General features: G+C 39.8%; 1 protein-coding gene across 1 annotated transcript; it reads left to right on the top strand.

Moving 5' to 3' along the window:
• Nucleotides 1-1,461: 1,461 nt before the first annotated feature.
• trarg1a (trafficking regulator of GLUT4 (SLC2A4) 1a) lies at nt 1,462-25,408 on the top strand (the record flags this gene model as incomplete). Its single annotated transcript, XM_080505684.1, has 3 exons — nt 1,462-1,869; nt 20,297-20,423; nt 25,314-25,408. The coding sequence occupies 3 exons, from the start codon at nt 1,462-1,464 to the stop codon at nt 25,406-25,408; spliced, it is 630 nt and encodes a 209-aa protein (XP_080361810.1).
• Between the last annotated feature and the right edge of the window lie 1,663 nt (nt 25,409-27,071).

Raw genomic sequence — 27,071 nt, 5'->3', positions numbered from 1 at the left:
TATTTTAGATGAACACATATTATTCAGCCGTTCACAAAACACTTGTTTTACATAATCCATCTTGTTTAATAACATGCACACCCTAAATCTTGCTAAGAATATTACTATTGCTATTAAACTGTCATATTAAGATTATTCACGTTGTGTCGAGAGAGATAGGTGGATGGATAGATAGATAGATAGATAGATAGATAGATAGATAGATAGATAGATAGATAGATAGATAGATAGATAGATAGATAGATAGATAGATAGATAGATAGATAGATAGATAGATAGATAGATAGATAGATAGATAGATAGATGAGTACATCATTCATGAAATACACTAAAAGCACAGTAGAGTCTACTAATAGAACTCTAAAATCCAACAAAAGTCATCTGAAATCCACCAAAGGCACTAAAACTTACACTGGCAGTCCATTAGTCAGTGTCATTGCACTGATAGTTTATAAAACATATTGCCCATCAAATGTGTCTTTCTGTATTCAGTGTGGTGATTGCTGTTGAGTCGAAACTGTTCTTATATTTGTTTTCTTTTGTTTAAAATTGGTCTGTCTTATGATTTATGCATGATAATTGATGTCTCTTTTTTGCTTGAGCATCTATTCTAAGTAGTATTTATCCATTCCAGACCTATCGCCTAGTAAACTATGGTTTACAATCTATATGATTTTGTTGAAGTACAATAAACGTATTAATTTCATGAGGCCTTCATCACAAGAGAAGTCCTACACTTGATCATCATAGTTTTCTTGGTTTACGCACGCATCGTTTTGCCTCCTAATTTAGTCCGTTCAAATTAGATAGAACGACTTCACAGAAAGCGGCATTTAAACAAAATCAATCCTGAGGTTATTTTTATGGCTGCTGCATCCGTTCACAACCCGGTGAATGACTGTGGGCTTTTGTTTTGTGACGCGACACAGGAGATGCTCAGATCAGATGTGCGCACTTTACGCATGGTCCCAAGTTTGAGTCCAGTCACTGAGGAGGAGAGGAGGAGAGAGGAGCGCATAGTGGACACACACGCTTCTGCTCCATCCTCTTTTCTTTCGATAAAGGAAAAGGAAAAACTAATTTGACTTTTCAGTGAAGGTGGATGAAGACGGCTGCAGGACGTCCTGGATGGATTTTTTCTTTCTTTCAGAAATGAGTTGGAGGTGAAGGAAGGAGAAGGAAAGTGATCCAAGAGGAGGAATGAGATCTGGATAAATCACGCTCCTTTCTCTCATCACTTATCGGGGAGTCATCCACCTCTCCTCCTCATTCTCCTCATTCTCCTCATCCTCTTCTTCCTCATCCTCTCCGGGTTATTCTTCAAACTTGATCCTCCAGCCTGAAGGCTCGCGGGCGTCAACACCTGGATTTGGGAGTATTGCGGAATGTGATTGCGCTGTGTTTTCTGCCCAGCTGTAAACAGATTCCAGACTTTAATTTTTCTTCAAGTGAGACTTGAACATGGCCATTAACACGGACACCGACTTCCTCAAGTCCAACTTGGGTGAGGGCGGCGGAGTCGCGCAGTCGGCGGACTTCCACGAGACGGAGAAGCTGCTGGCGGTGACCACGGACCCAGGGGGCAACGGGATGAAGATGTCCACCTCCTTCACCGCCAACACGGCTGGAGACAAGGACCCGGAGAACGACTTGAACGGCCACGGCATGGCGATGCGCTCGGGCTCCGCCGGACAGCTGGCCGCCGCCGTCCCTCTCTCCCCGTCCAAGGCCAGCCTGAGCCGCTCCTCCACCGGGAACGCCACCGTGCAGGAGAACGACAAGCCCAAGGACTACCTCCTCGTGGCCATCTTCTCCTGCTTCTGCCCCGTGTGGCCCGTCAACATCGTGGCCCTGGTCTACTCCATCATGGTGAGTCGGCCGGGATTTATTAAGAATAATGGGTCAATTAATCAATAACAAGAAAGAAAGAAAGAAAGAGCACGCAAAATTGTGTCATAGCCTATTGCTGAAACTTTCATAAAATAATAGGAGTGAAATGAAATGTTTAACCCTAATGTGATGCTGAAGGATATTCCCATACTTAATAAAACCTTTAGTCTCTTAACAACTTTAGTTCACTGTCACTTGCAGTGGTTTAATGTTCAAGCAAAGGTTGCCCCCAATGTTTTCTTGCAATTTTGATAAATGCAGATATAGTACTGCTTAGTTAAAGTTAGAAGGGAAAAACAACGAGGTTTAGACTTTTACTAGATGTAGTGAAATGATGAGAAAACAACTTGCTAATTTCTGGGATAGGTGGTGTATTTTTTCTTTATTCTAATATTTCAGTTTACCATCATTCGTTTAGAAGAAAACATAAAGTTATCAAAAATGTGTAATTGCACCCAATTAGAAGTCAAGGTACAAACCACATCTAACTGCATAGTCACAACAAGGTATTTGATTTAGTTTACCTGTATTGAATGTCTTCATTCAAAAGCACATTTATTAGACAAACTACAAGTTAATGGAGATGTAAGAAGTAAAAGAAAAAGTGATTACAAAGCAGAACATTTCTCTTTTAAAAGAGTTATTGGCTATAAACATGCAGAGAGTTTAAATAATGTAGTAATTCTGTGACTTACTGTGTGATTTTAACAGTAAAGGAATAGATCTCATGATGTAAATTGTACTTAGATGTGAGTAAGATTACTGTGTACGTTCACAAATTCATTTAATAGTGAAACTTTTTGATCAGCCTTTTATTGAGCAAGTAATTTTATTTTTTGAGTAAATTTGTGTTACTAGAATATAATAGTTGATATACTTTATTTTTTGCCTGATTATGTGTAATTGAGTACATCTAAGTGATGTACTGTTTCCAAACCTTCAGTACTCTTTTCACTGATGATGGTTTTCCATCATTCGGTCAAGCTGCTGATATTTTTTATTTCACTTTTGAATATTTACTTCAGATAAAGGTGCGTCAATGTTTGCTTTATTATCTGAATAAGATGTCCTACTAAAAATGTTTTTGACATGCGAGTAGAAATATATATCATTGCAAAGAAAAAAGAAAAAAAAAGTTAAAGTTGAGGGCTAAACATCATAGTTCCACAAAGCCCTGTGTAATGTAACTGTAATCAACAGTTCAGAGTGTAAATAGTGTCAGGTTTACAATAACAGAGACAGAAAATCTGTAAATCGCCCCGTTTGATCAACGGTGAGAAACAGTGACGGTCTCATCAGGCCCCTGAAAGCTGAGGACTTCAGGGATCTCGGGTCGACCGGCGCTTCACTAATCCGCTCACATAAAGTCTCAGGACGCTGGGAATGCTGATGGAGGATGCAGCTGAGACGCAGATGCCTGATCCACCGCCTCTGTCGACGGCTCTCTCTTCAAAAACATGCAGCATAAAGAGCAGAAACCTTTAGTTGTATTGGACCATGTCGAGTCAGGACATACTCCACACTTGAACTGAACCTGTTGTCGCCGTCTGCAGAGGAGAGACACCTCCAGAGAAGACAGGGGAGTTGTAGTTGATGGCTGTGAAACTGTAAAGTTTGGAAATGTCACTCATATCCGAAGTGAAATACGTGTGTTGGTTAGCTTGGAGTTTGCACGTTCTCCTCCAAGGACTTTTCTCAGCGAGCACCCTGGTTTCCTCCCACAGTCCAAAAACGACTTGAGGTCAATCGGTGGCTGTAAACTGCCCGTAGGCGGGAGCGTTTGTCTGTCTGTTCCCCAGGGCCATGTATTTAATAAGCAGTGTAAAAGATGAATGGATGGATAGTTCGATTTCTCCTCATCGGATATGAACAGGTAAAGAACAATGCACCACACAAGTGGGCGACATTGACGTAAACCTAAATAGATGCATGAAGAAGTCTTACACATCCTAAGAATTTGTACCAGACTTTGACAGGAATCACAAACTTTACCCTAAAATGACTAAACACACCGAATGTAAACATTACAGACCTGTGTGGTTGTGTAGTAAAGTGTGTAACTATTCTTTAAGCGAACAATTATTGTCTTTGACTACCAACACTGCCAATGTCACCTGGACATTTGAAATATTTCATGTTGATTGGTGTTCAAGTTTAGTTCTCCCTTGATACTCGTAAATGTTTGTTCATTTAAAAATAAATCCTCCTTCAGAGGCTGTAAAATGTATTTGATACCTGCTGGCAGGATTTCTTTTATCCATTCATCTGCTCTCTGACTGAGGTCAAGGCTGAGGCTGAGGCTCTCCCTGCCAGCAGAGGACAAAGGGTAGAATCTTGATCGGTTCTGGCATCATTTCACTGTCCTGCTTCTCTCTTTCTACATTTCATCCTGAAACTCAAGCCTGGTAGATTAGGATGACGAACAACCCAAAAACAAACAAACAAACAAAAAAATGATTAAATGGCAAATAGATCAACACATTTTCAAATGAAGTTTATAATGAAGTTAAAATACATGTTGACTCATCAGCTAAAACCAAATATAACAACTATGTCATCTGACACCCCCACCCCCCCCCCCCCCCCCAAAAAAAAAAGCCAGTGTAGTCCTCTGTGGCCTCATGAATAAAATGTTCATAAGATGCTAAAAACACCAAGCACTAAATTTCAAATAAGTTTTGGCTTTTGAATTGCCACACCCTCCCTCCTGTATGCTCATGCAAAGAAAGCATTGCTGTCTCCATGGCAACGAGTGTGTTTCCATGAAAGTGTGACGACAAACAACAGCATAGCCCAACATGTCTGACCCATAGTGAGACCCAGACCCAGAAAATAAAAAAGATTATTTTACATTCTTATACACAGTGTTACTTCACCAGAGATTTTATTTAAGAGCCAAACTTTAATTTTGTGATTTATTTCTATTTATTCCCACTCATTCCCATAAATTCTTGTTTATTTGCCTCGGAAGTTTTCAATTTTGAAAATTCCCAGAATGCAACCCTCGTCATGACTCAACCTCAGGGGACAAAATATACGAACACCAAAAACATGTGATGAAAGAAATAAAAGAGGAAAAAAGGGTCGACCGAATGTTTCCATATTACATTATTGTATAAATGCAACATAACTACGGTAACGAAATGAACAAAACATTTTTGAGATCTGTTCTCTTTATTCTGAAGGTTATGTAAGTTTTAGATTTGGAACAATATTCGGCCCTTTGGTGATAAAAGTTTGCAGAACTACAATAATAGATCATCAAGATGTGTAACGGCTTAAATGCAGCTGAGAAACGTGCTTCCTGCCTCTGCTATGATATAAGCCTCGGAAAAAAAACCCATGAAAGAGGCAATCACTGAAACTGAGCAGCACAGATAAATAAAGCTGTGACGGATCCTTGCTGTAAACGTCTGGATCTGTTTTACCAGCGGTTCTTTTAGTGCCATCAGTTATAACTCCACCCTGTCAGGATTTTTACTCCTGATGGTAGCTTAGCGCCGATTGGCACAACCATTTGTGTTTTCAGATCTACGGAGAAACAAGGCAGAGGCAATGCAGCAAAGCCATTAGTTCTGTAATATCACTCCTGTGGGCGCTACCCACCAAAGGGAATATCAGGCGATATCCACAAGACAGCCTGTACTTCCCTGAGCCATCATCATGAACCCACTGACATTCACAACTCAGCTGCTTGCTAATGGCATTGAGAGAGAGAGAGAGAGAGAGAGAGAGAGAGAGAGAGAGAGAGAGAGAAGGAGGGAGGGAGGTTTGACAGAGGGCAGAAGAAAGTAAAGTGAAGGAGGGAGAAACTGGAGCTGGCCACTAACTCAATAGAAGGCGAGAGAAGTCAATTTAGTTTCTCTGCAGAGGGCAGATTGCAGCAGTTAGCCAGCTCTGTGGCAGCATTTAACATCCTCTCTCTCTCTCTCTCTCTCTCTCTCTCTCTCTCTCTCTCTCTCTCTCTCTCTCTCTCTCTCTCCCTCTCTCTCTCTCTCTTTCCTTGGGGGTAAAGAAAGGGGATACCGGCCTTCCAAAGATGATCAAAACATCATTCGCGACAAGGGCAGATGGGGGCGAACGAGGCGGCAAATGGCTGTGATGTAGTGCCCATGACTTGATGAGAAAGGAACTGAATCAGTGATGTCAGATAAGTGAGTCCGAATAGGAAAACAGAGGTTTTCACAACGTGCCGTGAGCAAATGAATCAAGAGTAATGTGGTTGATTCCCCATGATGCCGCTCTGAAGTGCAAAGCTTACTTAGTGCCAATATCCTCCTCTCCCACGTGAAATAGAAACTTCAGGAAAGTTGAGACTCCCCAAAAAAACCTAGACCAAGACTCTTTGAAGTACAGCCAATCCAGGCGTGGCAGACAGCTTGTGGTGTCAGAGGTGTCAACTCATAGAGGTGACTCTGATCTATCTGCTTGCAGATCAACTGGAAACACACATATCTGTCAGTGTTGCTCACTTCATTGAAGGCGACTTTATAAACTGCTTACAGCATTTTGTAGCTGATTGCAGCCATTGAATCGTTTTGACATTTAACCACAAGAGGACGATGCAGCGACCAACATGACGGCCATGGATGGAGTCATCAGTGACATCCACTGCAGCACTCTGCAGCAACAAGTTCTTCAATGAAAGAAATGGCGACAAAGGTGTGCTTTACTGGAGAGGCTGGGTCTGACCAACATGAGAAACTCAAGAAAGAAGCTGAGGGGCTGGAGTTGGCAACGCAAAGTGAAAGTCTTTTGGCAAACGGAATCAGAGAGGAGACTGAGAAACTGACCCTTATTAACCAATCTTTGTGAGAGGAAATCCATGGATTCCAGGAGAAGCGCCAACTTCTCAGAACCTTGGAGGCCAAGAAAGAGCTGAAAAAGACCAATGACAATCTGCAACAGCAACTCATGATGTTGGAGGATCAACACCAGATCAATGACATTCACAAAAATACATCTGCTGAACTGGTGTTTGAATATAACAACCTCCAGAAAAAGGAGAAATCTTTCAGTAAAACACAGCAATCTCTTCAAACAACTCTTGAAAGAAGAGGACTGGACAGAAAAATGTGATTCACTTAAAAAGGAAATTGATGACCTCAATCAAAAAACGAGTGACTCGACAAAAGAAACTGATGGTTCTCACCACGCATTCTAACCTTTGCGAGAGATTTGAATAACTTAACTCTTCATCCCCTTTGCTATCAAAAGAGCCCAAGTTGAAGTCGAGTGGCGTTTCTGAGTTCGCTCTTGTAAATTTGTAAACTTCCAATAAAGTTTATCCAATAAACTGGATAAAGTTAACGATATTCAACTTTATCCAATTTAGCACTGTGGACACATGATTTTGACGCACCGACACATCTGACCGCTTATATTATTATATCGGCATTGGCAATATCTTCCATGTGTAATTCCAGCCCATTCATGGATGTGTGCTCTGATCCCAGCCGTGATGGACAGGCAGACAAAAACACAGAGAAACTCAACACATTCTTACCTCCAGGTGATTTACAATCAACATTTAACCTGAAATGCATGTTTTTGGATGTTTCAAGAGGAAATGAGAGAAACCACGTATGCATAGGGAGAACATGCTGTCCTTTATTATTTCTTTTAACAGATTAGGTGTTGCCACGTGAAATGTTGTCGTATAAACGGGGCCTTGTGCAGCACCTTTGGTCCACACAGCATGCAAAAAACAAATAGCACTCTGTAAACTGTAGAATTACACACAACTCCTCCACACACAAGAGAAACTGGTAAAACACACCAGAGGCAGGAAAAATAGGAGTTAAAGATCATTTAAAATAATGTAATGAATTGGTGAATTAATAAATTGAAATAGCAGCATTAGTAACAGAAACAAATAACAATAAAGATACGGTTGATTACTCAGAAATGTAAAAAAAAAAAAAAAATCCATAATCTTTAAAAGTTGTTGCTCTTCAGTTTGCACTTTGTGCACCTCCAGGTCTTCACACTGTTACACAGAGGAGGATCACATCGATGATGGGGATGATTAAAAACTCTCTACCTGATAATATTACGACAGTTATCAAGAGCTTTATGAACCGGTGAAAGGAATTTCAGCCTTGATGCAGCGAGTCAGAGCAGCTGCATCATTGATGAGAACATCCAGTGACCTGGATTCAAGCCTGTTTGCTCCATTTAATGGTCGTATGCATTTATGTAACGTTTTCTAGAAAACCTGCTGTAAATCTTGAACTTAATTAGACTGATATAACGTCAAGACTCCAACTGCAATTTTGAAAAAAAAATCAAAACTATGGCAAACCCAACCGAGCCTCAGCATAAGCCTGAGCAGCGTTTTAGTCTATTTTGGATCAGAGTGTTGGCCTCGAACTCAACTTCTATCAGTCCTGTTTTCAGTCTGTTGGCAGTCATTTTAAGTGAAAAGAAAGAAAAAAAACCTAGAGAAAGACTAAACCCAATAGATCTCCTGTACGTGAGCCCGCTCAGCACAAAACAACAGACAATGTTGACTAACGAGTGAACACGCTGGAGCATTTAGCTGGAACACATCCAATTATTTCTACAGGGACCTGAAAGTAATTCACGACTGACTGCCGGTCTTTCATTTTTCCGCAGTGAGGAAATTGTACTTCTCTCATGGTTGTGCAAATGTGTGTGGCATGGTCACATTCATCATAACTCTATAGGCTGATGAAAAGCCAGTGTTTTGTATGTTCTGGATCCCCACCCCCTTTGGGCTTCCTGTCGTCGCTAACAGGATTTAGCATTCCCATTAAAAATAACTCCTATATATAAACTCCTGTATAAAAATGAAGCTTTTAGCGACAAAACTTCAAACGACAGATCCCCAAATGAACTTCTCAGTACATTAAACAACACACAGTAACACTGGACAACAAAATCCACCTCATCTATCACACAGTCATTAAGAGACGATGAAGGCAGGACTGTCGAGAGAAAACACCAGTCGGCCAAGGGAGAATATGCAAAGTCCACACAGAAACACCAGAAGAATCAGTAGGTGGCAAGAGAGCTCACCACTATGCCATCAGGGTTTATTTCATTCTGAGAAACCCCACACACCACCATTCTTAATTTCAGTCGATCAATAGTAATGATCGTCTTCCGGCTTCTCGCATCCAGTGTCACTGCAGCAGATCATGATCCACGTGCCTCATATGGCACACGCTGTATTTGAAAGCTTATTTTAACCTCCAGGAGATCACACTGAAATAAATGTGTCATTATTCACCGAGGTGGGAGGAGTACTAAAATGTTGTAATTGAGTCTCGTTGCATCTTTACTTTGTTAAAATTCTACAAACGTAAAAGTAAAATAACCCATCTGAGCATCTACTTGAATAACAAAGTAGTTTATTTAAGATTTAATTTGAGTTAAATGTACTACTTGATGGAGGTCATTCCTTCTACTGTAAAAAAAAAAAAATGACGATTGATGAATCCAATTCAACACTAAAGTTTTTAATCAACCTTTAGTCCACATAACAATAACGATTATTCAGGAGGTATAAACTTGCTTCAGAGCAGCCCATAAAACATTTGAAGTATAAGTGGCAATAAGATCATCCATCTTTTATTCTTCACTGACAAATGCTACAGTTATACGGCGAATGAAAGCCACTAAACTAAATAAACATTCCAATTTGGTTGTGTTTTTTTCCTCCTTTTAATTTTTTACCCAGCAATTTCCAATGTAGTATTTCTTGGGTTAAAATGTGATTGAGTCCAAGTAAAATTACCCATTTCAAAATCTACTGTAAAAGAAATGACAAATGACTCAAAATGATCCTCCTCAATGAAAGTAATGTGAGTAGGGTTATTGTTATTATTTATGATATATCCTATTTCTACAGTCATACTTACATTATCTCTGTTGTTTCTTCACATGTGTCACTGACTTGTCGTGTCATCCACATCAAAGAACACACAAAAAAACAAAACTTAAAGTCTTTATCCTACATGTCATGGAAGAATGAAAAGTGGAGAGAAAATGATTGTTAATATCATCGTGATTCTGCAATCAACATGTAAGCACTTAGTTCGCTTATGTTTTAATCGCTGAAACGTCTGATTTAGACTGTAATCTGTTCAAGCATGAGTCTATAAAAGAGTCAAGGCTTTTACTGCATTGGGATGCGGTGCATTGCTAAGAACGGGGTTAAAAAAAATAAAAAGTTACATCCATCATCGCCTGCCGTCACTTCCAGCAGCAGGAGCACCTAAAAGCCGACTTCCAGCTGGCTGCTGCCATAGATCTCTGACGGACGCTCTGGTGGGGAAGGCTTGCGGCTGGCAAACACGGAAGATGTGCAGTCAATTACGGGGATTGGAGCGGCCGGGGGTAATAGGTTTTTACAGCCTGAACTTGCCTATCCCGGTAATGGGAATGCCCCAAACTGCAGGAGCATTATTGCACGCTCTGCAGATTTGCCTGTAAAATATGGACTGCGTGCTGCACTGGCGGGATGACTGGTGTGTGTGTGTGTGTGTGTGTGTGTGTGTGTGTGTGTGTGTGTGTGTGTGTGTGTGTGTGTGTGTGTGTGTGTGTGTGTGTGTGTGTGTGCGTGCGTGCGTGCGTGTGTGTGTGCATAGTTAAATTACTGCTTATTAGCAGTCACATACTGCAGACATTGTGGGAGAGCGTTTCCTACGGAGACAAGTCAAGGCACAGGATTTATTCATTGTTTTAAATTGATAATGTCATTGTACCGCTGAGAATAAAAGCGGATTGGACTGGAAGGCCATTGTGTGCATTCATATATGCAGCATTCAGAGAGATTCTGTTGAACAGCAGCAGCTGAATGGATGTTGCATAAATGGGTGAGGGCTGAAACAGGAAGACGTGTCGTGCCATTATGTAATAATAGTGCAATATGTAACAATGTTATATTAACTCTTCAATAACACCACATTTTGTAATAATCTGCTGAATTTTGCAATATAATTCTTCAACGCATTTTCTAAAAAACTTTGACGCATTTTGTAGTAACTTGTTACATATAGCAACAATTACAAGATACGGGTTCAATGGCACTTACAATCTGGTTTAATTTCTTCAAGATATTAGAAATGGCTGATGGAAATATTGATTGGCTTGTAACTTAAAAAAAAATCTACTAGCCACAATGGCAGGTGATCTCAAAAGTTCAACTGGATTTAGAGCCCTTGAATTCTCCCATTGCCCTGCTGGCAGGAAAAGCAAAGAGAGACAGAGAACTCTAATCTTAATTGTTTTTCCTCATTATTAAGCATAGAACCTTGTATATGGTTAAAGGACAACATTTATTACATATTGCACTAAATTATTACATTTTCTTTAAAAATAAACAAAAATGAACACCCACACAGTTATTTTGTTTTAACTGTTGCAATATGTAACAAGTTATTACAAAATGCGGCAAGGTTTATTACCAATATGTTTAGGGATTTTATGACAAAATGCAGCAGGTTATTACATAAGGAGTTGAAAGTTCAAGACATTATTACTTACTACACTATTATTACATAATGCGGCACTACAGGAAGCTTCCTCTTTCTCAGTATTGCAGAAAATCGTACAATGTTGTAATTTAAATTTTTACACTGGAGATTAAATAAGGTTTATAAGAGTTGCGACTGCTCCATCTTTTCGTAATTTTTTGAGGCTATCGTTGTGTGATCGATGCATTCATAAAATCAATTTGTCTTAATCTATTTTCCCCTCTTCGGTTTTCCCCATTTGTAACTGTGAATATTTGAAGAAACAAAGTCCCATGCTCATGACAGTAATCTCTGAATGTCCACTCATGTAGTCCATTTTCATTCAAGATGTGAAATAAAGTAAACAATTCCGCAAGTGCCGCAGTTGTGTTAAAGGGACAGTACGTAATATTTATGTAATATCTTCTTTTTTTTTGGACATCGGGTGGTGGGATCGAGTCACTAGTGTCCAGTCTGTCCTCAGTCACACCGTTTGCAGTTCTTTTTGTGTTTTGTATTTACTTCTTAAATCTGTTTATTTTTTGGTCAAAAAATTCTGACATTGAGGTCCTTTATCAACCAGCTTCATCTTATGTCTCCTCTTCTTGTGTTGTACGACATTCTTGAGCAACTCTTGATACCATCTCGGCACACAGTTTGGTATTACAACACTGGCTGCCGTGTCTTTTGTTTGTTTCCATTCTGTTGATTATTTGAAGTTACTTTTGACTTTGGTCACAAAAATCTGGTTGAATTGTTTGATATGAACATAATTTATTCTATTTTGTAGTCTATGTGCCTTTTACAGTTATTAATACGTTACTTATTAGTGTTTGTTTGTTTCTCTCTGAACAGGATAGCATTTTGTATGTGCACTGTATGATGATTATTTTCTTTCAGACGCAAGGCACAAAGATTAGTATCCTAGATGCTAGTTTATTTTTTATTCTTTGGCCATATTCTTTTTAAATTGTACTTTTCCTCCCGACAGATTTTCGGCACACAACTTGGGAGCGCATACACAAAAATCACATAAAAACGTGTGGGGGAAAAAAAATCAGGATTAAATTAAATTCCTATCATTAATATAATAAATGACTAACCCTAACCCTAAGATGAAGTGTACTATTGCTGTGAACTAAGCCGTGAAGTAATACGCCGCCTCTGAATGCCGACGTTGTAGTGCGAGCTCATGTGAGCTGTGTTTTCAATTCACAAGCTGAGCGAGACACGCAGTTAAAATTCATGAGCGACAGGAAAATGCATTTTATAGAATGAGAACTGTGCCGTTGGGACTCTGGCACATTTGATCATTTGACCGCATTGAGTGGCTTGAAATTTTAATGCAAATTTTAATGTTAAAAAAGACTAAAAGCCCAGCTGGCGGCCTCCACATACGTCTCACACACAACCAGTCATACATTTCACCTAACCTTTTTTGATAAGGGTCTTAAAAGTAAGGTTTGACTTGTTGAGTGATTTAAGACATTTATTGGCTGTGAGTTTTGAAGAGTATTATGGATGTAAATTCAAATGATTATTTTCATCACCGTGGCAAAAATGGCTTCATACTGCATCTGCATCTGCACCAGCTGCTGCTGGCTCTTTATTATTAATGTGAACAGAAAAAAGGAGCACTTACTTGTGTGTGTGTGTGTGTGTGTGTGTGTGTGTGTGTGTGTGTGTGTGTGTGTGTGTGTGTGTGTGTGTGTGTATGTGTGTGTGTGTGTGTGTGTGTGTGTGTGTGTGTGTGTGTGTGTGTGTGTGTGTGTGTGTGTGTGTGTGTGTGTGTGTGTGTGTGTGTGGTTAGTTGGAGGCACTCTTTGGTTGACTGATTAATGTTGATATTGATTCACAAGAGGACACCTGCCCATATTTGTTCTCTGAATGGGAAACCCTATCCTCTTGACCATTGTCTTAACAATCGTCTGTACACACACACACACACACACTTCCAGTATCAGACAGTCCTCCGGTGACGCGTCTCCTCTCGGACGATGTCAACAAGTTAGTTTGTCTTACTAGCAGCTGAAAAAGTAGTAACAGGAACACCTTAATGTGGATAAATTAGAGTTTATAGTAAAATAGATTTGAAAAGGAGATACTTTTCTTTGTTTTTTAACATGAACTGTTAAAGTTGTTTGATAGACACCTTAAGGGCCCATATATTATAGTGTTTGCTCACGATAATTAATATAGATTAAATATTATTGTGATGTAATCATGATAATAAAAATTAATCCACAGTAAGCCTGTGATTATTCTGATTAAAAATGTTATTATTTTACTGCACTATTGAATATATATCAAATGTACATTTGCAGTAATATAAACAAAAGTCTAAAAAAGTATAATGTATAAGTCTCGTCATGGTTTACATTGCACCCTGCTGTGTTTGGCCTCGTGTGGACTGTTTCGGTTGTTGGGGGACAGATGGAGGACGCAGCTCTGGGTAAAACGGCTGTTCCTGAGTATGGAGGTGTTGCTTTGATGGCTGTTTGCCAGATGGCAGAGGAAGGAAGAGGATTAGGTCTAAAATGATGCAGATTTTCTTCCCCGGTAGTTGATTGAGTCCAGATCAGAGAGTTGAGTTATGAGCTTGCTCAACTGCTCTCACTGGAGGCTGCAGGTCGTTCTGCTCTGCTGCTGTGCCGCTACGTCACAGTGAGGAGGAGCTTCCCAAACCTCACCTGTTGTGGACGGATGTATGTCCTGTCGTCTGTCAGGACACACATCCTGACAGACGCAGAAAGGAGTTCAAATCATCCAACTTAGGGTTGTCGACCACTGGAGTCAACCGTAGTTACAGTATTTCCACGAGCCAAGGTGCGTGAGCAGCATTTGGAGTTTCAAAGATCAAATACTGTTGAGCTCTGGCTCTGGTGTGTTGGATGCCCAAGAAGGCTTTTTTTTAAATACTATATTTGGCTGTTTAAAGTGTTTATAGTGTTTTTATGTGAAGACATTTAAATAGTTTTACTGTTCTATGTTCGTATGTTCTAATATTCTACTTTACTTTGAGCTCGGTTCAGTTCATGTGAGGACGCCACTGTAGCTGCACATGAATACTGTGGATATTTAGATATTGTCTTGAGTACAACACAAGGATACCAAATAAGATCTTACTGAATGTTTCTTACTTATTATTATATTTATGCATATTATTGACAAAGGATCTGGACAATGAACATCAACAATAATATAAAAAAATGTGAATGACATCATGAAATCCAAATATTTAACTAAAAATGACTACTTGTATGAGACAAGGTCTGTCTGGGTTACAATGAAAACCACATGTCAAAGAGGGATGAACAAATATTTTATAGAGGCTTTTTGAGATTCCGGAAAAAAACAAACAAAAAAAAAACATACTGTGTATCTTCTTACTGCTTCGATCGATAACAGGGGCATATGAAACTAAAATGCTGACACAGAAGCTTTCTCATATTTCTCTTTCCTGTGCTTTATCTGATTGATGTTCAATCTTATCATCTTTTTTCAATTGCACCTTTTTGTCATTGGTGTTTCTTTCTAATCAAGCTAAATAGACAGCCTTTTCTGAGAGAGACCTCCATTGATTTATGGTGCTGATGTTGCTTTTTTCTCTGTGATGCGAGTCCAGATCGATACAGACTCTGCTGGGATTTGGTCCCAGAGCTTCACGTTGCAGTGCTGCAAGGCAGCAGCCACACATTGTCCCTGTGTGTTTAGAGAAAAAGATGTCTTATTTAACTTTCATTGTCAGGGCCTGCAGGACTGATGTGGCTGGTTGAGCTGTGAGACACCGGACGTTTACTATTTGAGTTAACGATCCAAACAAATAAGTCTCGACAGTCAGAGTTCTGATGTGGGAAAATAAAAACATTTGTGAAAGACAAATCAATAAAGTAAGTTCAATATAATAACCTTGACAAAAAAGGCTTCATGAAATGATGCATTGACCACAGTATCTTGTGCAACTGCCAATTTATTGACCTCTAAGGCCTAAAAGGAACCACGATAATTAATAGTGACTGTATTCTAATAATAATTGAATCAAGTGATGTTTATAATAACTGCAGCAAAGAGAAATGACACATGTTTGATTCAGGGGGTTCTTAACAATGTGGAGTGACAGGGAACACTGTGCTGCCGCCTGGAGCCTCAACACCAAGTCAAAGAGCTTGAAAACCACTGAGCTCAAGTGAATCGACCTCATAAATATGACTTTCTCTCACGTGGATACATGAAATCCAGAGTGCAGTACAACTGCCTTTGTCACTGATTTAAGAGCAGAGTTGGCTTCAGTGGAAAACCCCGGGGTAACAATGTCCCTACCCACATACGCCACGGCGGGATTTACTACCAGAGACAGGCTGGAGACAGAGAGGCTCATGGGAGAGAGAGGGCAGAGCGACTCGTCGGAGATCAGGGAGGATGGAGGTATAGCGCTCCTCCTCTTCCTCTCCCTCGCTCACTGCAGTGTAATCTTATCTGATAGTGAGGCGACCCCGACTCTGTACCCTCTGCACTCAGCCAGAGAGGCAAGGCGCAATGAACTGTTGTTTAATATGGAAGAAATGTATTGTTTGTACAGTGACAGAAGGTCTTAATGTACATGACGGCAGTATGGGGGCTGTTTTAAGTCTATTGTTGTAATTGTTCAGGCTTTCTGTCTTATCTTTATATGTTTGCTGTACTGACTGACATCTCCACACTGTGGCCTGGGCGACTGTTATTTTTCCATTGATTTATTGTATAAAATGAAATCAGCTTTGGAACAAGCATATCCTAAAGTAATGTGTTAAAGTCTGTACGAGACAAAACAACAATGAATTAAAAAGAAGAAAAAAAGGAAAAGAAATGCTTCTCATGAAGCAGGTCAAAAGCAAGTTAACAGAAAAAAAGTAACAATAATCTCATCCTAACTAATGTCTTAAGTAGAGAAAAATATACTTATACTTGAAAACTAGTGTCTGTAACATTAAGGAGTAATTGCAAAAAGAGAAAAAAAAATTCTGATATCGTCAAGAGAAAAAAAAGAAATGAAAAGAAACGATACGAAAACAATGTCTTTATAGAATGTGCTAATTTGTAAGGTAACCAAAAAGAGAAAAGGGAAATAAGAAAATAAGAAATAGAAAGGAAACCGACATAAAAGACATAAAAACAAACCTGATCTTTTACAGCCGTTTCTTTAAACACTGAAAAAGGTAAAATATATATTGTCAAATAATAATAAAGTACAAAGCTAGAGAAAAGAGAGTTTTTCTGAAGTGCATCCTTGCTCTGATGTGCTCCGTTCATAAATCTCTGACACAAATATTGTTTCACCTCCTTTCGTCCTCCTGTCAGAGCATCTTCAGCGCTTCTGTCATCGTTGGCATGATAATGGTCACAGCGGCTCATCGAAACAAACATAAATCCAGGGAGGAGATAAATCAAAGTGTAACGTTATAGCGGGTTAGATAGGCTGTATTTTGTCCTCAAAATCTATTATCTTGGTGTAATTTAATTTGAAAGTCAGTACCTTTTTCCTTTTAATACCACACTATCTTAATGGGGGAAAGTGCCTCCGAGAAATGTAGCTGTGTAATTCAATATAGATGAGGGTGGGAGGAGGTCCATTTCCTGCTGCACTGCACCGCCGATGCGATCAGCACCACGGAGAGCTCCTCCGGTTTTCCTCAGTCCTCTGCAGCTCGGTGTTGTGAGAGTTTGACTTTAGAGTTGGGTTACGTGTAACCTCTTCACCCACTTCCTCCACTCTTTGCATTTTGAGTGTTTCTCATAACGCACAAGGACAGATTTCAAAAGTGTGACGTTTGTGTTCCTCACATGCTGTTTCTCACACCAAGTAGTCATTCTCAATTGAGTTTTTTAACAGTGCTATCGGCTGCAGCTCCCAACTCTTCACTTACACTAAAGCACCTTTGCAAAATTAAAGTTGGAACATTTCCATGGGAATAGATGGGAATTTATGGGAATCAATGGGAAGAAACAACAAATTTATGAAATCAAAGTGTGGCTCTTAATAAAGAATTTAAATATAGTAAAGGGAAAATACATTTGAGCATAACCCATGACTAAAATAACCATGCACAGAGCTCACAGTTCACTACAGAGCTGTTGAGGCCACGCCCCCTACATGCACTGTACATTCCTCCATCACATGAGTTCTACAATCCTGGCCCATGGAAATTTATCGGGAACTTTCAGATTTGTGTGTCATCTGCATAACAGTTAATGGAGTGTTTTTTAATAATATCCCCTACAGGAAGCATGTATAAAGAAAAAACGTATAGGACCTAAGTCAGAACCGTGTGGAACTCCATGTTTAACCTCAGTCTGGACTGAAGGGTCAGTCCAGACTATTTCACCTAAAATCATTTTACAGTGTAACACGCCACTTTTGTCTTTTCATTATGATTTAGTCTTTTTCAGGCCCCCCCCCCCCCCCCCCCCCCCCCCCCCCCCCCCCGACCCCCTGACCCCATTCTTCTGTGCATCAATCAAGCTCTCTGGTGCCCCCCTGAGGGTGAGGCCCTCAGGGCTACGCTCATTTTGACATGTGATGGGAGTTTAGTGGTGAAATAAAGATTTTTTTTATATCATATTTTGAGGTGTGCACACAGCATGTTGCTATTTTCTGTGTTGTAAGATTCCTTTTCATTCACTGATGTGATTGAATGATTTTTCCATAAACCGATGGCAGACGACATGTTCTTTTAAAAGAATGATTATAGATGTGGGCCTTCCAAATCTGCTTATTGTACTCTGCTCATTATTTATCTTGACAGTTTTTACGTGTACATTGTTGGTGCACATAATCATTACTCTTATTCCTTTTTAATGGTATTTATGATTGTACGTACATTTTATTTGTGATGGTTGCTTGTTAGCATGTCTGATGTATTTAGTGTGTCATTTGAAATGTCTGTGCTCGTTTGACGATTGCATGTAGTTTTTTTTTTTTTTAACGAGGTGACGAATTTCATTGTGCTATCGAACACCAAGTGTGACGGTGCAATGATAATAATAATAATGTATGTTATCTTAGATTTGGGCCTGCCATGGTCTTGACTTAGCTCAGTTCTTGGTATTTATCATTATTTTGAACGATTTAGCTTGTAAATAAACTTGATTGTCAGCACTTGGGGTCACCCACCGGAAGCTCAAAAACATTTCTGTTACCATTCTGTTCGTAAAACTATGGTACAAATTATGTGTGTAGAGTAAACAAATATCAAACTTAATTCAGTTTAAAAATAGATAAAGAGTTGATCCTGGCGAGGTATTGGGTTCAGTCATGACGACGAGGGTTTGTTTGTTTGTTCACGGTGTTGATCATTGATTGATGGATGGGCTGTAACTCTTAGTGTTTGGGTGTAGTGATTAAATGACATTGATGTTATATTGGGGAAAATATATTGCAAAGGTGTGGGAATAAATGAGTCTACACTTCTTCCTACCCCCTTTTGAACCGGTACATCCAGATTAGCACACATTGAAGACAGATTATGAGGTTCTCTCTTCTACATTTGCTTATTCATTTAAATGGTTTTCTTTGTTTAGTTTTTTGTGTTTATTTTGTTTCTTTCTTTACTCATTTGAAATAAAGATAAAGATATCAAAACCAGAGTCAACTGCAAAAGTAAAGAAAAGCAGTTTGGAACTGAAACAAGATATTTGTTAAATTCTTTCAGGGTAATTACTTCAATTTTACCAACAGCTAAAGGAAATGGGCACCAAACATGTCAGTACTGAAAGTACACTCTCTTATAGAGGTTGAAAAAGGAGAAAACAGTTTTATAAATGATTGACCCAATAAGTCTTTGCAATTTGAAACATTATAACGTCAAATTTTTTTTTTAACTTTAACTAAGCTGAATGGGTTTTTTTTAGGTTGTGGGTGTCTTTTATCTCTGTTGGTTTCTGTGCAACACAAAGAGAATGCAGCATCTAAAGTGAGAATTAATAAAAACATGGCTGAAGGTTTAAACAACGATAAAGTTGAAAACAAAACAGATTCAGCCGAATATTGGTGACACCACAGTTATATGAGATTTGAGGTTTCGGGACTCCCTCGTGAAAGTAATGCACTGGGACTGGGGATAGACATCCATCACATCTCTCTCTCTCTCTCTCTCTCTCTCTCTCTCTCTCTCTCTCTCCTCTCTCTCTCTCTCTCTCTCTCTCTCTCTCTCACACACACATAAATCAGCCTGTCTCCATATCTGCAGTCTACATAAAGCAATATACATACAGCATTAAAATGATATACAGCACCTTCACACTGCTGCGCTCACCTACTCCGTCCAATTGGCTCTGCAAGTCACATCCTTCCATCAATCCCAATCTGTGTGTGTGAAATAGACAATTTCAGCATTGACAGCTGAAAATAAATTATTGTTGGGGTTTCGCCTCACGGCACCACAGCAGATCAACATCCCAGTGGTAAATATGTGCCAGTTTCTCTTTAGAATAACTTCACTAGCCAGGTCATGGAAACTGACCTGATGAATACGAACTTAACAATATGTCAGAATTGGCAGGTCAAAGGGCTTCAGGTTTAGTTTTTAGCTGTCAAAGATGCTTCCTCGCACATAGATTTGATACACAAGAACCTCATTGATCAATAAGATAATACTACACTATAATAGTACCTTGACCTCAATCCACCATGAGGTTTCTTAAAGCGCTGCAGAAGTTAATGCTGGTTTCGATCAAAAGCTTGTCAGACTTGTCAACGGTTATAATGTTAAAGCCTGTCAGTGTTTCATATTTCTTCATCTTTTCTGTAAAACATTTAATCTAGTTGAATTACAACACTGAGTTCAGGAGTAGAGAGGATTAAGATTAAATGTCATTCTTCTTCAGTTGTGAGTTTGACTTGGTGATTTTTCAGTACCTTGTTTTTTTGTGTGTGTGTGTGTGTTCAGTCGAGGAACAGTCTCCAGGTGGGGGACATCGATGGAGCCCGCAGGCTGGGCCGTCTCGCCCGAATGCTCAGCATCTTCTCCATCGCCCTGGGTTTGGTCGTGATCATCGCCTCCATCTCATTCGCAGGTAAAACCAAAGCTGCAAAGCCAAAATATGTCAAGACGCGATGACACAGAGGTTGTTCAGCCAGTTAAAGTCAAATGAGGAAAACATTTACACCCACAGTGTTGCTTATCATTCTGCATTGCTCACACACAGGCTTAAACAGCAGGTGTTCAACAACAAAGAAAACCTCCTGCATTACGAGTACGTGGTGATATATGACACGACCACGCTGTGTTTCCTGTGTCCCTACCTGGCACATTTCTCAGCAGTGTGTGTGTGTGTGTGTGTGTGTGTGTGTGTGTGTGTGTGTGTGTGTGTGTGTGTGTGTGTGTGTGTGTGTGTGTGTGTGTGTGTGTGTGTGTGTGTGTGCGTGTGTGTGTGTGTGTGTGTGTGTGTGTGTGTGTGTGTGTGTGAGGCTGGATTGATTGGAGCCACGGCGACTGTAGTAAGTCCATTGTGTAGAAACAGCAGTTCCCCTGAACGGTGAGGAGGCCATACCTCCGCTTTTCTCTGCAGGAGGTTTATGGATCCATGCAAACATCTGGTTTTAATAAAAAATGATTTTCAAAGCACGTGGTTAAATAAACTCTTACTTTGGAGAGATTGCGACAGTAGTTTGTTGCGTTTGATGTAACATCCGACAGGTAACCTTGTGTACTACACTCACAGTCGTTTTATACACTGTCCAACAGTTCGCGGCGTCCTCGCATCTAATCTGCACAAATGTAAATGCTGATTTTTAGACGAACTGAAGACAAACGTAATGAACGAGCTGAAGTGTCGATACTCTGGTTTGTTAAACAACTTTGAGAGGTTTATAGTTGTTTTTCTCACATTGAAAAATAAACAGGAGATTTTTGGTTAAAGCTGGATTGATTAAAACTGAAGAATTATTCATGACATTATTTCCTATTCCTTACGTACTTTATTCGTTCAGAGAACCAAGTTTGTTGTGGTAGTAAAGTTTTCGATCAATATCCAATTCCGTAGATTTTTGTCACACCGACTAGATGATTTTGGACATAATGGAGCATGTTGACTCTCCTCTGAGAAGCCGAGCTGAGATATCGTTTTGTTTAATAGTTTAACTGAATCTTCTATCCATACAAATACATTTAAATGATGTGTTTTGGAATGTATTGCGAGTAATAATGTAGATCTGTCCTCTGGTGGGAGATTCAGGGTGCTGAAGTCACACACTAACAGACTCAGAGACGGTTTTTAAAGTAATCCAGTAACTCTCATCCACGCACGCCAATAAAATGTGTTCCAACGTCGGGCCATGGGCATTAAAAATGTGACGACAGCACAGCAAAAATAGCAGTTTTAGAACTTTGGTATCAGGGTTAAATAACCAGTGTGTCTTACTTGAAGGCTATACAATTACATTGCTGGTTTTATTTTTAACATTTTCATGTTGTCAAACTGGAGGGTTGATTATCTGGTGTCAAAATAAGCCACAGCTGCAAAATGAGAATCTCTTTTGCCAGCGCCATTGTCAAGGATAGGAGGTGGTGTGCAGATGGACCCCAGCGCAGACTCACATAGTTCCATTAAAAAAAAACAGGTTTATTGCAGTCCAGGGAACACGAGGAAACGCAGGGGACACAGGGGCGACATGTTGACAAGATGAGCCCACTCAATTTTTTTCCACTCAATGGACAGAATTATAGAATAGAATAGTTCTTTACTGTCAGTTTGAAAGCAAAGTGGAAACAGTTTTGCACGGTGGAGCAGTGCCCATTGGTCCAAATACTGCTTGTGATTTGTAATAATACCCGTCAGTGTCCACTTATTAACTCTTCCAACACCTTATCTCGTCAAGACAACACTATGCTAGAGTTATTTTTAAACCCAACAACAGTTTAAGGTTAAAGTGACACCCAGTACCATTGAATATTAACAATAGCAATAATTTGTTGTTGTTCTTTTTTATCCTGCTTTCCGTTTCATTGTCGTTCTTGGTTTTGTCTTAACACTTGGAATTGTGTTGATCTGCATTAAAAGAGCAGTACAAATAGTTTAGTAACACACTGCTCAAAGCCTCCAAAACCTCTATATGTAAATAGTGAATATCATGAGATCAAACAGTTCTGTCTAACCTGTTTTATAACCCCCTCCTCCTCCTTCTCTCTCTCTCTCTCTCTCTCTCTCTCTCTCTCTTTTTTTTTTTAAATACAGCAACCAAGCACTGACATGGAGGACCCAAAGGGAAAAAAATTGAAGCAAAATCTACTGATAAGACAAAGAAAAAGTCCATTCCAAATAAAGAATGACACTATTCATAACTTCATGTCATATTGTAATTACATTACCCACAAAAAGCAAAATAAGAAGGCAACTCGTGATAGTGCCACTGTGCAGCAAGTAAACAAGTAAAAAAACAAACAAAACACCTTCAGAGATGCATGCATTAGAATCCAGTAACTTTTGCTTGAGGAGAATAAGAAAAATCCTGACGTAAATCATTCAGGTGAAAACAGAAGAAAAAGAAAATGTGCGTCTGCGCGTCGCCAGAAGGACTCAGTGACGTTTCTGTCTGGACTTCTGAGAAAGAAGAGGATCGTCTGTGCAGGAGGGGAGATTGAATGATTTCCTTTTACGTCCTTTTTGGACAACTTCATATAATACCCATGTATTCTTCACTGAACCTCTGCATTCAAAGTATATACCGCTGCAAAAAAAATATTTGACATGCTATATGAATCTATATAAATATATACATTGTATATGTACATTTTATAAGATGTTTGTATGCCAAGTGGTGCTGGGTTTGTTAAGACTGTCACAATGGCTGCTTTGACAGCGTTTGATCAGTGGATAAATCAAGGGTTCGTAAAAACAAAAACAAAGGGAACACAATTTTTAAGTTTTGTTAATGATTATAGGTTGGGGTTTTTTTTTTTTCACACAAAAAAAAGAGACCAAGTGCATGCCTGAATGTAGACAACCGAAAGCCTTCATTTTGATTGGTTATTTCCTAATGAATTGAGGAGTCCGAGGTTTGCACATGGAAGAGTGACCAGTGTACATTATGTGAGCATGACGGCTGCAGGGCAAACAGTATGACGACTGTGCCCCCCCCCCCCCCCCCCCCTCCAGCTCCCCTCCCTCCACGTGCCCACACTCTGTGAACATTGCCTTCCTCCAACAGGGACTAAAAGGCATGCCAAATCTAACGCTTTTGTTCTGCGACACAACGTCTCAGCGTTTCGTCTGTGCGCCTTCATCCTGAACTCAAATTTCCCCTTTTCATCCCCCCCTCTCTCTGCAATTCTCACAATGTTTTACATCGACTGTTAAGTGCTGCTGTTTCACTGAATGTTCTTTTTTTCCCACCCTCTCCTTGTATTGATATGAAATATATTTATATGGGAAAATATCTAGAAATATATGCAATATGTACGCATGCTACGGGCCAACCAGGCTCTCACACACACACACACACACACACACACACACACACACACACACACACACACACACACACACACACACACACTGACTTTTTCATTAATTTTTGTAAATGAAAAATGTCAAGTAGTTTGAATGGGTGACCAAAAAAAAAAAAAAAGCATTTAAATCCAACTTTCCTTCAAGAAAAAAAAATAGAATTCAAGCACGACAAATGGTCTGTATTCATACCTGAGAGAATGCACTGTATGGAGTCCTCATGTGGATACACAGGACTGTTGTATTGACTTATGGCAGACTTGCGCTCCAAGCACAGAATAAAATCACTCTCATCCTCAGCTTTAGTTTTCTTTTTGGCATTATCGCAGGTTTGCCTTATGCGAAACTAAATCAGGAAGCATTTGGGGGAACAAGAAAAGCCAATATGAACTGGAGTCATTTCTCCATTTCCAATGACTGTTTAAAAGCTCGCTGGAGTAGAAGAAGAGAAATACCAGCTTGACCACTTAAAGTGTGACCCGAACTAAACGGGGTCAGTGAACGTCAACAAGCTCTCTTTTTCTTTTTGTTCACTTTCATTTGAATTCATAGCTGTACAGACAAGTCACTTCATCCACACATTTTCACATTTTAAAGCAGCAAAATCCAAAGATTTCCCATTTTGACTGAGTGCAGGATACTGCGCTAGTGTTACTCCAACATTAAGATTTCTCATTTCTGAAACTGGTGGTCGGAGGCTGACTGTCCCGCCTCAGCGCTGCTCTGTCAGTAAAACAGTTCAAACCTTTCATTTGGATGTCTTAATGTTTTCTCTCTTTTTATTTATCTATCTATTTCCCCAGTGTACTGTATGTGCCAGTTTTCATCTCTGTGGTGTACATTTTGCATGTCAGGAATAAACGTTACCATGCATGGTCCAAGTTCTGCCTCCTAACTTCCAGGAAACAAAAAAGGTGGGAATGAATTCAAAAGGACTTACTAACACAGCGTGTCAGTCTGGTCTTCATTCAGGTTTTTTTTTTTTTTTTTGGTCGTTCGGTTCGATGGCTGGTGGCAAAATGACTGGTGAACTGGGGATAAACCGCATCGTCAACCCTCTTGATTAACTGTGGCATGACAAGACAGTGGATATCACCAAATTCTAGTATGTTTCATTCCAAATGCTGTACGGATACAGAAAGTAGCAATCCAGTGCGAATCCGTGGGGAAATTGTATTCTGCTCATGTGTTTTCTTGCATTTTTACTGTATGTATCCAACCAGTTGCATGTGATTAGATCAGGGCTCCAGAAAACTAAAGGTCCAGTTTTCAAACAGGGTTAAAGTAAACACTGCACACCATATAAGATCAATGTGCACGTCTGAAATAACAAAGGATCTATTGTCGATGTGACAGATCAACATTTAACTTGATACAATAGATCATTAACTTGCGGGAGAGTTAAAGGAATACAAGAGAAGATCGTGTTCTAAGTGCACGGTGTGAAAATGTTTCCAGCGATGGAGTTTGAAAGACTCATGGAGCTTCAGATGGCTTCAGGCCACCGTCTGCAGTGCTTCTCACACTGGATGAAACTCACCGCGCCGCTGTAGCTTTCATTATATCCAAAGCCCCGGTACGTACACAGGGCCTGATGCACGACTCGGCCTCGGGGAGCACAAACACCATTCGTCACGGCCACGGACCGACGGGCGCAGAGGGAGGGGGAAAAAACACTGGGGCGAAGAATTATTAGCAGGTTTTCAACTTTTACAAAGGAGCTTTCTTCACACACATTCACCCCCCCCCCCCACACACACACATATACACCAACACACACCACAGAGAACTGACAGGCAGAGACTTTAGAAACTATTGGCTCATTAAAGCTCTCCTTGAAAGCCATTCACATTCACACTTGTCAATGGGTGACTGAAGCCACAGCAGTTTGCCGTTTATCACTCTCACCTCAGAGCAACTCTTTTGTTTGGATGTCTTCACAAAGGAGAAAGTTTGGGAAAATGAGTGTCGTCATGGTATTTGACTGTGTGGTTTTACTGCGATTTTGCTGTGTGACGGTGGTGACCTGCCCCGTGTTTCCACCCTCTACCAGTCAGCTGAGATTGACAACAAATTAAACATTATATAGTTTTCCCACACTTTGTACAATTGTGTCCAACGTGTATTGTCCCAAATTCAGTCTTTGTCTCGAATTTCAGTCTAAATTTCAGGCTGTTTCTGTGTTTGTCCACACTTACTGCACATTTGTGAGAAAAAAGAAACTCAAAACATTGGTGGACAGTTTCCCAGAAGATGTTTGGAACAACTTTCCAGTCAAGTTCCTTCAATAACTGAATGCAAGTTTAAGTAGAAAACACTGTTTTGAAGGATTTGTCATCAGGTCAATTTGTATTTTGCAAAATTATCAAATTAAACTTGATCGCACCTATTCAGCATTCATTCACTGGTGCCGCTGGTGACCATTAAAGAAAATATGGAGTTTTTGTCTATGGACACCTGCCTAAACTCTTTCCCACTGGACTGTATATGTATTTTTAGCTTCAATTAATATACATTTCAGTAAGATTTGTAACTGAACAGTCAAAGAGTCACATGTTACATTATACATTAACAGAGATAATAATTGTGTGTTGACGCAGTCAGAGAGGAAACCTCTTCTCTCTTGATGGAGGCTTTGTTATAGTGTTGAACTGGAAAACATCAGATTCAGATGGATTTTCTAATACATCACGCATGACCTTTTAGAACTGTTACTAAGACATTACAGTATAATTAGCAGTACAACACTACCACAAGGAGTCAGGAATGGTTATTTCTTTTTATGTAGGATTGTATCATATTTAACTGAGTGCCTATTTGGATTTTATTCTTCTTCTACATCATGATGACCCCAAACAATGTGAAAGTGTTTGTTTTGTTTTTCCCACTATGAGTGTTTATGTTGTCACACCGGTGACTCTTTAAAACCTCTTCTTCTAATGTCTCCTTCATTCTAAAAGGCCGGACAGTGAACAAAATGGTGTGTGGGAACAGCGTGCATTTCTCCGTCACCCGAGCATGCCGATACTCTCACAGTAAAGAGATCCACTTTGCAAAACGTAATTCAAACCGAGAATTGGCAGAACTGTGCAAAAGCTTTGAGGCAAAAGATATCATGCAATATCACCAAGAAGGCGTCTTTGAATTCTGCTGCCGAGGTTTGTGATCGGAAAATACAACCAGCATCATTGAGAGCAAAGACCCCTGGGAAAGACC

This window comes from Blennius ocellaris (genome assembly GCF_963422515.1).
Source record: "Blennius ocellaris genome assembly, chromosome: 2".
NCBI lineage: Eukaryota > Metazoa > Chordata > Actinopteri > Blenniiformes > Blenniidae > Blennius > Blennius ocellaris.
This window is presented reverse-complemented; position numbering and strand designations above follow the sequence as displayed.